General features: G+C 43.8%; 1 protein-coding gene and 1 pseudogene across 1 annotated transcript; both read right to left on the bottom strand.

Moving 5' to 3' along the window:
* Window positions 1-4,176: 4,176 nt before the first annotated feature.
* IL17F (interleukin 17F) lies at window positions 4,177-10,091 on the bottom strand. Its single transcript, XM_066361384.1, has 3 exons — window positions 10,065-10,091; window positions 5,584-5,789; window positions 4,177-4,441 (listed from the first exon to the last, which is right to left on the bottom strand). The coding sequence occupies exons 1-3, from the start codon at window positions 10,089-10,091 to the stop codon at window positions 4,177-4,179; spliced, it is 498 nt and encodes a 165-aa protein (XP_066217481.1).
* On the bottom strand, window positions 9,239-9,678 carry LOC136387739 (cytochrome c oxidase subunit 7A2, mitochondrial-like; annotated as a pseudogene).
* Window positions 10,092-13,555: the final 3,464 nt, after the last annotated feature.

The following is a 13,555-nucleotide window of genomic DNA, read 5'->3' as shown; positions in this document are numbered from 1 at the left end:
AGATTAAAAACCAACTAATTTAAAAATAGAACAATTATAACAATATACTGCAATAAAAGTTATGTGAATGTGATCTCTCTTCTCCCAAAATATCTTATTATTTAAGATATCACCTCTTCACTTAAAGGAAGCACATTACAGCTTCTTTCTGGCATATCTGAATCACCAGTATCACAACTCTTACACTTTGGGGCCGTTATTAAATAAAATAAGGGTTCCTTGAACACAAGCACTTCGGTCCCTTCATGTTGATCTGAGAGCCAAGGACTACGAAATGGCTACCAGCCGGTAGCATCTCAGTGCGCAGATGCGAAGAGCCACCTCTCGCGAGGGAAGCGTGAGATTTCATCAGGCTACTCAGAATAACAGCAAACTTTCAAACTTATATGAGTTGTTTATTTATGGGACTTTTCCCTGTAATATTTTTGGACCACAGTTGACCCCAGGTAACTGAAGGCACAGAAAGCAAACCCACATGTAAGGGAGCAAGGCGGGGAGAGTATAATGGACAGTGTACGTTGAATAACCGTGAGGAATAACTATAGCTGTAGTGTTTAAGCATAAAAGTTGGTTGTGAGTTTCCTGGAGCCAAGCAAAATGGACAACTTAAGTTCTGTACCTCTTGGGATAATGACTACCAGTTACAAATTGCCTGCCATTTCCTGGGTGCTGGACTGAGTCTCTCACGTTTTTATTCCAATCACATTACATACCACTCTTTAAAAGAGATCTTATCCCCCAGTTAACATACGAGGAAGCTGAGTCTCACTCAGGATTAAAGTGCTTAAACTCTTACAACCAAAAAAACGGTAGAACCAGAATTCAAAGCCAAGAGCTTTCTAAATATGAAATACATTTTTTTCTACCTCTCCTGTTAGAAACAAAAAAGGACAAACCTATTTAATTACCACTTTTCTCACTGTAAATTACCTGTGAAATTTCCCCCGTGAAGCATGATAAATATGACTTTGTCCGGATTTGAAAAGAGGAGGATAGGGAGAGAGGGAGAAAGGGAGATTAAGAACATGTTTTTCCCCACAGCCAAGCCTCCATAAATAAGAGCTGGGTATCAGAAGAAAGGCTCTCTGCTGTCAAGTTTCCGTGTGGAAAGAGACGTTCCTGAGTTCACGCGTTGTGATGGTGTTGTATCTGAACATGTGAACCCCTCAACTTAGACCCTTTCTCCTACAGGCCAAACAAAGCACTGCTGAGCCCCAGAAAACTGAAAGGAAAAACAGAGCCTGCGCATTCAGGGTCAGCAGTGTCTTAAGTGGCTGCCAAAGAAGATAGCTTCCCATAAGAAAACTATTTGTATCTGTTTCCTTCTGGGAACAAATGGTCCCAGTGTGCCACCTTGTGAGCAGGAGAGGACCTACAATTTCCTGAATGACACAGTCAGCCCTTAGCTCAAGCCAACAAAGAAAGCTGTGATTCAGGGCCCCAGACTCCAGGGGGAGCCACGTACAATGTATTTGGAAATGTGGGCTGTGGAGGAACTTGGATAGCGCTCCCAGGGCCAGCCCTAAGCCACATAGAGAAATCACCAAAATGGGTCTTTATGAAAACAAAACCAATACGCAAGAAAAGTCATGACCTTGAAGTCAGTAAACCTGTTTCCACCACTAACTACCCAAGTAATACCCCTGGACCTCGCCTGCCAATGAGAAAGGCTGGCCTGGTGATCTGCGGGGGCTATTCAGCTCAAACAATGTGCCTTCTAACCGATCTTCTAACTGACCTTCAGGTTTCTGACTCTTTTTGCCCGCCAAACTTATCTTATGAAATACAGCTGTGTTATTATTGCATCTGCAAAAGGGCACACAAAACCAGCCACAAGAGGTGCACTTGCCTCCTGCCAGGTTAATTCACTCATTCATTTTATTCAATCATTCTTTCAAGAAATATTTTGTATGTATCCCCCACTGTGTCCCCATGTCCATACTACCTCGGGCACATGGAACTACTTCCTGTTCCCCCTAGCACACCAAGCTTTTTGTGCCTCTGTTGCTTTTGCAGTTACTGTTCCCTTTGCTAGGAATGCCCTTCCCCCACTTTCCTCTAGAGCAACTCAAATTCATCTCAGCGCAAAAGTCATGTCCTTTCTGAAATCTCCTGGTGAGCTATCATCCTCTGGATCTCCTTAACATTTCACACCTTGCCTATTGTACTTAGCCCATGTTTTGGAATTATATGTGTACGTGTGTAACAAAATAATATTCTGATATATTCAGGGGTTTAATTTTCCTCTGCAATTTCCTTCATCCCTGTACCTCTCCCACCACTCAGGCAGGGGCTTTCTATATGTATTCCCCTCAGGGAAAGGCTGTTACTGCCAAAATGAATAGAGAAAGGAAGACTCATTGCAAAGTTTTGAGCACCTAAATGGACTTGTGAGATTCACGGCAAACTTATGAAGCTGATAGCCGTGACAGAAAATGTTTTTTAAATTGCAAGGCCCTGAACATTTTAAGTACAAACATCAGTGTTCATACCACAAGCGAAAGATTCTGAAGCAGGAGATGAAGAGCTAGCCTAGCAACCTACTCCATCCCCACTCTTACCAACAGACTAGGTAAAAGTTCCCCGCACCAAAGGAGTAAAAATGAGTGCCAGGCTCAAGCCAGGAAAACTGCCTCTCTGGGACCTGGAAGACAGCAGCAATGCAGATGTGCTCTGAGCCAGCGGTACGGTCAGAGAAAATGTCATGTGCCATATCTGGGCAAGACAGGGATAAGAAAATCTCTGAATGTCATGGAAACCAGAATATGGAAGCTCTTATATCCCTACGAAGCATTAGAAATCGATGAAAGACAACTAGTGACCTAAAAGAAGTCAGAACAAGGACAAGCAAAGTGACCACTATGGCCCTAATGACCAGGGGCCCCATGGATGGCTGTTACCAGTACTGTGGCCCTTCCATATGCATTTCTTACTCTTCTTTGTATCTTTAGTAGCTATCACAGTGGTCAATAAATGTTTGCTTTGTAAAATAAAGTAGCTAGGAAGATAGATCAGTCAAGAGTTACCCGGGAACATGGCAACTGTACTGTTTTCCTTAGCTCTCCATGTAAACCCAAGAACCATTAATAATACTACTCTGCAGCTCATGGAAACAGAGTAGATGGGTGGTTGTCAGGGGCGGGGGGGAGGGAAATGAGGAGATGTTGGACAAAGGGTGCAAACTATCACTTCTAAGGTGAGTGAGTCTGGGGATCTAACGTACAGCATAGCGCTGCGTTGTATATTGGAGCTTTGCTAAAAGAGCTCATCTTAAATGTTCTTACTACAGATACAAAGGGGATGGGGTGATAACTAACCTGATTGTGGTCATCAGTTCCCAATATATTCATGTATCAAATTATCACATTGTACACCTCAAACTTGTACCATGTTATTTATCAGTTATATCTCAATCAAGCTTAAGAAACTAATATCACCAAGCTCACACGAAATAATAATAATTATAAAACAATTCTAACACTAGATCTCTGATGAGAAACTATGAAAAATAAATGACGGGTATATAGAATTTCAAAAAATTTTACAGCTACAGGGTCTGTGAGTACAATCTGAGATGAACGACTACAGTATTTTTTAATCATTAATATTTTATTATATTAGCACTTGATATATTAATTTTTCTTCTAAATTTTCATATGATCAGTACATCATTAAATACAGGGATAACTTCTTTACAAATATAAATATCAGATCAACCTGGTCTATATTTAGCGAATGCTTAATAAACGTATGTGTTAGATCCTTACCCCCATGCCTCCCAGCCCACCCAGCTTGCGCAGCTCTTCCTGCAATCTTCCATTGTGGATACATTTTCTGGGTTTTCATCCACGCGAACACGAGCCCATTTTACCACCAAAGCTCCCAGGGAATCGCACTGCATCCCTGGGACCTCATGGCTGGTCATCACAGCGCATGAGCAGAGAAGATCAAGGACTCCTTTGTTCGCCTCCACTCATTTTCAGGGAGTTGGGACGCTGAAGCATCCCAGGACTCTATTAGGATTGGGAAGCGCCCCAGAAAGTGAATACTGTATCTAATACAAAGCTTTGAGAATTCCCTGCAGACCTCATTAAGAGTCCTATAAAGTGGGAGACTCGGGGACCACACGGGACTGTTGCAGCGCGCTGGGTGAGGGGTGGCACTTCCACAGCCTCCTTAGCTAAGCTGAGGTGCAGCTCTCAGGTCACGCGCATAGCGGACGATGGGGGTGACGCAGGTGCAGCCAACAGTCACCCTCAGCTTCTCCAGCCGGAAGGAGCGAGAGCAGCCCTGGGGCTCCCTCCGGAGGACCAGGAACTCTTGCTGGATGGGGACGGAGTTCATGGAGCTGTCTTCCTTCCCCTCGGCGTTGATGCAGCCGAAGTGCCTGCACTGCGCCTCCGCGATCTCGGAGGGGAACCGGTGGGGGTCCTTGGTGACGCTGTGGGAGGAGCAGGCAAACGCAGGGGGTGAGACAGGGCGGGGAAGAGAGACGAAGGGCGCGGGGCACTCCCTGAGGGAGGTGGTTCTGAGTGACTCAGGGCTGCAGCGCAGGCTCCGGAGCAGACCGCCTGGGTTCATACACGGCCCTCTGGCGGGGCTTCACCCCCTAAGCCTCAGTTTCCTCAACTGTAAAATGGGGATTCTCGTAGATCTATCTCATTATTGAGAACATTCAGTGATGCGAATGCATCTGAAATGTCACACTGTAAAATGCTGGCATTCAATAAATGTTAGATCTTGTATTTTTCTTTACAATGTTACTAGTATAAATATTATTTATCCTTTGCTTAGAGACTAAAATCACGAGTAGGTCTCCCAATATACAGCCTACAAAGCCTGCTGCTTAGAAAAGAAAACCAAAGCCCAGAGGTTTGTAAATCCAGTGCCTTCCCTCAATTTCCCCCACAAAAGCGGCCTCTGCCAGGAGGCCTAGAGACAGCCACACCAATCCAGCCAACTTGCCACCAGACACACTCCCAACACGTGGGAAGCATTACAGGCCGCCTAGGAGCACTTCTAATTATCCTGGAATCTGTTTTTATACTTAGATTGGGAGGATAGAAATGAGTGCTTGATATTTCAGGACCACACCTAAGATAAAATTACAAGACTGCTCCCTGAACATTCCCACCTGGGATCCCACTTCCCAAACAGGCCCCGCCCCCATCGCTCGGCTCTCTTCCGCACTCCTTGAAAACCAATGTCTAGTCTGAGTGGCTCTCTCTAAACTGACTTTTCTGATGGCTACTTATTCCTGTGCAGGGATAACTATGTGGACTGCTTTAAAGAGACCTCTCTTCCTGCACAGAAAGCTTGTCAACTCCAATCCAGGGCTGCAGGAAGCAGAAAAAGGCAGTCTGTGAGCAGTTAGTTGAAAGCAAAACAGTACGACTTTCGACCACCTATCCCAAAACAGCGAGAAAAAGGTGAGCTTCCAGCTAACGTGGGATTTCTGTTTTAAAGAATAAGTGTGAGGGCTTTTGGTTGTTCTATTTTTTGCTGAATTGTCTACTTTCCAATTAGAATAAATTAACGTATTTTTTTCAAAAGAACGTGAAGATCAGTCCCTTTTGCACTTACTTGTAATCCCAGGGGGAGCTGGAGCGGTTCTGGAAGTCGTGTGAGAGGGAAAGAGCCTGGTTTTGACTGAGGATCCGAATGTCAACCCTCACGCTGTTGTCCTCCAGAGGAGGGCAGAGGGCGGCATCCCCTGCTGTGGAGCTTTTCCGAGCTTCCCCCTCCCTCGGGAGGGTGAACCCCAACACCAGCAGCAGCAAACCCTTGACCTGGAAAACAGAGGAGGTTGCAATTGATTAGGGAATCCGATGTCATTTGTTGCCAAAAAACATCCCAGGCTTTATCTGAACTCAGCATTCTTGATCTTTTATGAGATCAGGGCTTCTCTCCGAACCTCAGATCCTCACCTAGAAGTGGAAACAGTCATACATGAAGATATCAGGGCACCAAACTTAGACCGAAGGTCATCAGCCTGGTGACCAAGCCGCCAGAGTGTGAGAGCCCCTCAGCAGTGAGAGAGAGACAGAGAGAGAGAGAGAGAGAGAGAGAGAGAGAGAGAGAGGGAGAGAACAGGGTCTGGGACTCAGTTTCAGTCTTACACTGAGCCTCTTGTCTCTCTTCTTTCCAAATGAATTATAATACTCACTTTATCATAATAGTAGCAAGATTAAAGGAAATGCTCTGTGTAAAGCACCTATAAATCTGTCTAGCAAAAATAGAAGCTTACTAAATGGTTGCTTTTGTTTTTATTTCCAACCTCATATCCCAACATCCCATGAATCCTCCACAGAATCCTTTCTCTCGGTCATTCCTTCACTAGGACACATTGCCCACTTCCATCGCTCCATACCCTGCTCTTCCAGAAAGGACCCACTTCTGTGTGGTCTCCTCCAGAAACTGTCCCTAAAGTAGTTCAATTAGAAGAATGTTAATTATCCTCAAGTCAGGAAGCATGTACCATCTACCAAAGCATGTACCATCTACCAAATCATGTACCATCTACCACTCAAGCAGCAGTTCTTTACTGTCTGGAAATGCACTATTTCTGTCTGTGTCAGATCTACACCTCTTTGCAAGTTGCTGAAGGAAAATGTGTCATAGAACAGGTGTTCCGTGAATACTTTCTGGACGAATGAAAAAGCAGGTGAGTGAATGAATAAACAAAATAATACAGTTAAATTAGCAATCTAGTTCATCGCCCACAATCCACAAATTAAGAAAAGCAATATGCAAAACCAACCACAGCAAATTCCAATTATTCATGCTCATTGGAGAAGCAGGTGACGCACTGATGATGCCCAACAGCAGACTGTGGAAACCATTTCTCTTTCATTCTGGAACATAGATATGTATTTACTTACATTGAAAAATTGGTGTATCTGGTGTTACAAGAAACCACAAAATAATAATAATAAGTGCCCTGTGAAGACTTAACTAAAATAAAAGAAGAGCCAAAAATCTCTCCAACTTTCCTTTGTCACAACACTGCTTTTCTCACTTCCCTGTCACCACGGACCCTTACTGGGGATGAACCAGGCCCACCACGGACCCTTACTGGGGATGGACCAGGCCCACGGCCGGCTCTCAACACAATGCAGAACTGATGCTGCAGCTCAGTTGCTTTTGCTCTCTTGGCTGTGCTGTTCAGGCTCATACTCCCCATGAGAGAAGGTAGGTAAAGCAATCAGACATATTGACTAAAAGGACCTCTGTTTTTTATGTTTTGCAGATGCTGGAGACAAGAAATGATGAATAAACAAAAAGTTGATGGTATTAACATGCTATACCAAGATAGTTGATATTATAGAGAATTTGAAATGGAGATTCGCCTAGGAAAGACCCTAATGAAACTGATTTGCCTTCAGACAATCAGCAGTTATCTACTTTCATCTCCCACAATCATTATTCATTCGATAACCTTCTTGCCTCTATAGTGTGGTGATTCAGAACACAGGCTCTGGAATCAGATGTCCTGGGTCCAAATTCAGTTTCCTCCACCAAGAAATGTAAAGAACAAATGGTATGATCATGGCCCTGGCCAGTTGGTTCAGTGGTAGAGCATCGGCCCAGTGTGCAGATGTTCTGGGTTCAATTGCCCATCAGGGCACACAGAAGAAGCGTCCGTCTACTTCTCCACCCCTTCCCCTCTCACCTCTCTCTCTCTCTCTTCTCCTCCTGCAGCCGAGGCTCTATTGAGAACAGTTCCAATATGCTTCAACTACTAAGAAGAACTCAATTGCTGAGCAACAGAGCAATGTCCCAGATGGGCAGAGCATCGTACCCTAGCGAGGTTGCCAGGTGAATCCAGGCAGGGCACATGTGGGAGTCTGTCTCTCTGCCTCCTCTCCTCTCACTGATTTTTTTAAATTAATAAATAAATGGTTTGATCCATAAAAAGCATGAAGAGTGCATCCAGCACATGGTAAATATTCAGTACAGGTGACGATTATTAAGTTGACATTATGCTGATGAAACACAGTGGACAGGAAAGATGTGAAATTTGCCCTCATGTACCTTCTGTCTAGACACAGCATTATGAAGTTTTAAAAAGTAAAAGTGGGGGGTGGAGAACAAAGGAGTAAAGAGAGACATATATATCCCACATAGATGGGATATAAAACTGAGACTCATGCACGTAGAAAAAAATATTTGTACTTCACTGGGTTGATGAGAGTCTCCGAGGTGAAAGCAATAATATTATTAATATTAATATTTAACACTTATTGAATACTTTCTCTGTCTTCTTTGATTGTTATATTAAAATAGTCACGTTTACTAAAAACTACACATGCATTAATCTACTATTTCAAAGTATAGATTTAGGCATTTGCAATATCAATTAACCCCCCCCCCAAAAAAAATCCCAGGAGGCAGATGCCATTATTATTACCCGATACTGATAAGGGGAATAATAATGCACAGAGTAGTTAAAAACTTACCACAAAGCTTGCATTAGTAAGGAGTGGAGCCGGGTCTGGCTCCAAAGCCTATGCCCTCACACGCTGCCCTTTGCTGCACTTCTTGTCATCTCCAATACAATATGTGAACATAATACAGTATTATCATCACCGTATGCCACGACCTTTTATGAAATTCAAGCTCTTTGAAGTTGCATAGCTTATAAACAAGGGTGGGGGGTGGAATATTTAAGCTAATAATATGGTGAGTCATTTTATAAGCCCTGTTTTTATGCTCTTCTATATTAAAATTCTTCCCTGGTCTCCCCTAATGACTGCCAGGCAAGATTCTAGACCCTGGAAAGGTAGATTTCTGTCACACTAACATCTCTTTCTCTTCAAAGAGGAATGAGACAATGCAAAAACAAATCAGGACTCAGGGACATGGCATATTTCCTTCCTCTAGGTCCTAGGAGCTGTCCAAAGTCCGTCGCTGGGTGCTTTCGCTTCCTCCATCCAGGGCAACTCCTCTGACTGTAGTCTTGGGGAAACCATTAAACCTCCTGGGACTCCAACTTTCTTGATATATATACACACATCCTAACAGGCTGGCTAAGCTCCCACATGAGATTAGAGTGGGTTTTTTTGTGGGTTTGTTGTTGTTGTTGTCGTTTTATGGTAAAGACTGCTTTATTGATGGCAGTTAGTGCAAGTCAATAAATATTGATCCCCAAAGAAGAACTCCGTTATTTATCAGCTTACTGGTCTATAGAGAGCCGAATGAAATTGAATCAATTGATTGCTGGGAGGATAAATTGAAGTCAATCCTGCTTCTTAGGAAGTGAAGCCATAGCCCCTGATATATGGTGTATGCAGTCCCACCTGCTGTAAGAATCATGGTAGCTTCATACAGGAGGGCATCAGCTACTCCACCCTTTGGATGCACTGAAGTTCCGTTATCCTCCTTGTACTTTTTCATGGCTACTAGCATTCCACTGAAATAGCTTTTGTTTCTCTGGAATTTTATTTTCAATCTGCCTGCGCGAAGCAGTACTTATGGTCCTCTGGACAATCTGACGAAGAGCCAGCAGATTCCGCAGCACGTGCGCTCAGTTAACGCCCACCCAAGATTAGAGTTTCAAGCCAGTCTCACTCTATAATGGTGACCACAAGAGAGGCTGTAGTTGGTGACACCAAGAGCCGCTCAAGCTAAGACCAACGATACAAAAGCCATCAGGTAAAGAGCTGTTTTATACCCCATTATAACTTCTAGTTATTTTTTTCTTTTTCTCCACGAGACAGGGGTCAAAATTAAAGTCAGCTCTGTCTTTAAAAGAAATAACCAGGCCTGACCTATGGTGGCGCAGTGGATAAAGCGTCGACCTGGAAATGCTGAGGTCGCCGGTTCGAAACCCTGGGCTTGCCTGGTCAAGGCACATATGGGAGTTGATGCTTCCAGCTCCTCCCCCCTTCTCTCTCTCTCTCTGTCTCTCCTCTCTCTCTCTCTCTCTTTCCCTCTCCTCTCTAAAATGAATAAATAAAATAAAAAAAAGAAAGAACCCCAATCAAGCCTAATCCCTTAGCAGTCTGTCTTTCTAAAATCCTAGGGCGTGACTACGCCTAACAGAAGTTATTCTGACGACTCACCATGGTTGGGTTCTGCAGGACGGTCATTGTCGTTCGGCTCTGGTTGTCTGCTTCCTGCAGTGAGCTCTTCCTGGGCATGCCCTGTGTGTGCCTGCGTTGTGTCAATGACAGTACCTGTTGGTTTTTATAGCAATCACTGCCCTTGTTTTGAATGACCTGCTTACTGTCTTAAGTTGTGGTTGCCCCAGAGACTGACGAACGTAGGTTTTTTTTTTTTCTATTCCACTTCCTGAAGGGGAATCAAAGGGGAACCCTAAAAAGGGATGACAAAAAAGGACCCAACTTTTTCTGTTCTACCCCAGTTCCACCCCCATTTCCCTCAAATTACAGCAAAATTCTTAACTAACTTGGTACAGAGATGAACCAAGTTACAAACTGCTGTCATGGTCTTTTATGCTCTTCCACAAATAGCTAAGGATTCTTGACACCCACCACATGTTATACTTCTAGTCATCGGTGTGAACCATGATTTAAGTGGCAGGTAAGTCACCCTTAGAGAAGCCTTGGCATTAAGTGGCAAGTCTCTCTATAGTTCCATTTTATAAATGGGAAAACAAAAATAAAGAAATGAATGACATCAGAGATTCTGAAATTTCATCCTCAGGTAATTTCAAAATAACCTGAACTAATTCTATTTTAACCCCATGGTTAGACTCCTACTGGTGCTTAATAAATGGTCATTATTGATACAATACATAAATGACCACTATCTGATTGAGGATGATTTTTTTTTTTTTTTATCAGAGACAGAGAGAGAGTCAGAGAGAGGGATAGATAGGAACAGACAGACAGGAACGGAGAGAGATGAGAATCATCAATCATCAGTTTTTCATGGCGACACCTTAGTTGTTCATTGATTGCTTTCTCATATGTGCCTTGACCATGGGCCTTCAGCAGACCGAGTAACCCCTTGCTCGAGCCAGCGACCTTGGGTCCAAGCTGGTGAGCTTTGCTCAAACCAGATGAGCCCACACTCAAGCTTGCAACCTTGGGGTCTCGAACCTGAGTCCTTCCACATCCCAGTCCGACTCTCTATCCACTGCACCACCGCCTGGTCAAGCGAGGATGATTTCTTTTTTTAACCAAAATGGATTAGCAAATAGAGCCTTTAAACACTCTGATGTGTAATTTTAGATTTTTTTTTTTATTGATCGATTTTACTAAGGGGTTGGGGGAACAAGAAGTAGTTGCTTCACTCTAGCTGTTCATTGGTTGATTAATATATATATATATATATAGATAGATAGATAGATAGATATAGATATAGATATAGATATAGATATAGATATAGATATAGATATAGATATATATATAGATATAGATATAGATATAGATATATATGCCTTGGCCTGGAAAGCCCAGGGTTTCGAACTGGCGACCTCAACATTCCAGGTCAGTCAGCACTCTACCCACTGCACCACCACAGACCAGGCTCTGATGTATAATTTTAAATAACCTGTGAAAAGTTCACTTGTCTCCGTTAACTTCAGGTCAACCAACACTTATTAAGCACATGCTATGTGTCAAAAATACACATGCTATGTGTCAGAAATACACATGCTATGTGTCAGAAATACACATGCTATGTGTCAGAAATACACATGCTATGTGTTAGAAATACACAGGTATTTTCAAAATAACAGCAACTTACTTTCTTATGTCTCCATTAGGATTAGGTGAAATTACACATGCCTTTTTAAAGAGGGAGGACACATTCTAGTAGGGCCGAGTTACTTTCATCTATCACATGTTTGAAACCCCTTCCTCCGTGTTCTTCAACAGAAGGAAATGAAGAAGCAGCTCTTGGGTTCATTGGAAGACCCTCCTAATTTGATCAAACTTTCCTGGGATCACGGGCTCTTCATGCATGTCTCTACTCTTCATGCCCATGGATTCTTCCCTGCCTCTCGGCTGGAACAATCGAAAGTTTAACTCCCATAAGACGACTTCCTTAAAGCATTCTCTCAAGCATCATACCCTTTCTTGTTACCTCTCTGCTCATAATTAGTTTATTTCACACTTGCTTTTATGTTTTAGGATGAGTCTCTGGGGTCTTTGTGAACTTGAGTAACTTTAATTCCCCCCCCCCTCCATAATTTCTACCAGTCTCCTTCTACAAATAGGCAATCTAAATTATAACAGTACATTTTTTATGTATACACAGATTCAAGACAAGTCTCCTAGCCAACCCAATCTAGCTGGACTGAAACCCTTAAGCTCATCTTGTAGAGAACGTTCAAACTTCATCAGATATATCCTTCCATGTAAGCTAACACCATAAAATCAAGAGCCATATTTTCATGTATCACTCATGTTACCAAAGCAATCAATGCAATAGACCCTTAAAATAATATTAAGGCCCTGGCCGTTTGCCTCAGTGGATATAAAGTGTCAGCCCCAGTGCTGATGTTCCCGGTTTGATCCTCGATCAGGGCATACACAAGAAGCAACCATTTGCTTCTCTTCCCTTTCCACTCCCCCTCTTTCTCTCTTCCTCTCCTGCAGCCAGTGGCTCAGTTGGTCCAAGCATCGGTCCCAGGTGCTGATGATAGCTCAGTTGGTCTGAGCACGTCAACCTCAGGTGCCGAAGATAGCTCAATTGATTCAAGCATCGGCCCCAGATGGGGGTTGCCAGGTAGATCCTGGTTGGGGCACATGCCAGCCTCTGTCTATCTCCCCTCCTCTCACTTAAAATAAAAAGGTTATGGTGGTACTGGAGAGGGGGTACTGGAGATGGGGCACTGAGCTGTTGGGTATGAATTGTAATGGAATAGTCTTTACCAGCTGAAACTGCTGCTTCAAGTTCATATCAAGCAAAGAACACACCTTGAAACAACCAACAAGACCAAAGAAGAGTATACTTGAGTTGAAGACACAACACTTGATCTGAAACAGGAAGTTTGTGCCTATTCAACAGCTTAAAAAGAACATGTCCCCAATACTGCTTTGAAAAAGCACTTCCCAATGCTGTCTCTTCAGTGCTATGCTGAGAGGTTGTCCAGTGCAGCAGCAGCTGGACTCCTTATTAGCTTGATAGATCATTTTCTCTCCCTCTTTTTTTTTTTTCTTTTTCTGAAGCTGGAAACGGGGAGAGACAGCCAGCCAGACTCCCACATGCGCCCTACCGGGATCCACCCGGCACGCCCACCAGGGAGCGAAGCTCTGCCCACCAGGGGGCGATGCTCTGCCCCTCCGGGGCATCACTCTGTTGTGACCAGAGCCACTCTAGCGCCTGGGGCAGAGGCCAAGGAGCCATCCCCAGCGCCCGGGCCATCTTTGCTCCAATGGAGCCTCGCTGTGGGAGGAGAAGAGAGAGACAGAGAGGAAGGAGAGGGGGAGGGGTGGAGAAGCAAATGGGCGCTTCTCCTGTGCGCCCTGGCCAGGAATCGAACCCGGGACTTCTGCACGCCAGGCCGACGCTCTACTACTGAGCCAACTGGCAAGGGCCTCTTTTTTTTTTTTTTTAATACTAGCAATTTTCATCCTTTGAA

Source organism: Saccopteryx leptura, chromosome 1, assembly GCF_036850995.1.
Source record: "Saccopteryx leptura isolate mSacLep1 chromosome 1, mSacLep1_pri_phased_curated, whole genome shotgun sequence".
Classification (NCBI taxonomy): Eukaryota; Metazoa; Chordata; class Mammalia; order Chiroptera; family Emballonuridae; genus Saccopteryx; species Saccopteryx leptura.
Note: the sequence above shows the minus strand (reverse complement) of the source record. Positions and strands in the feature narration are given on the sequence as shown.

Excerpts from the sequence above, each read along its gene's own strand:
- IL17F (XM_066361384.1), bottom strand. The coding sequence starts at position 10,091 with ATGACCGTCCTGCAGAACCCAACCATG. Across the intron at positions 5,790-10,064 it reads TCCTGCAGAACCCAACCATG|GTCAAGGGTTTGCTGCTGCT; the intron begins GTGAGTCGTCAG and ends TCTGTTTTCCAG. Across the intron at positions 4,442-5,583 it reads AGCTCCCCCTGGGATTACAA|CGTCACCAAGGACCCCCACC; the intron begins GTAAGTGCAAAA and ends CTCCTCCCACAG.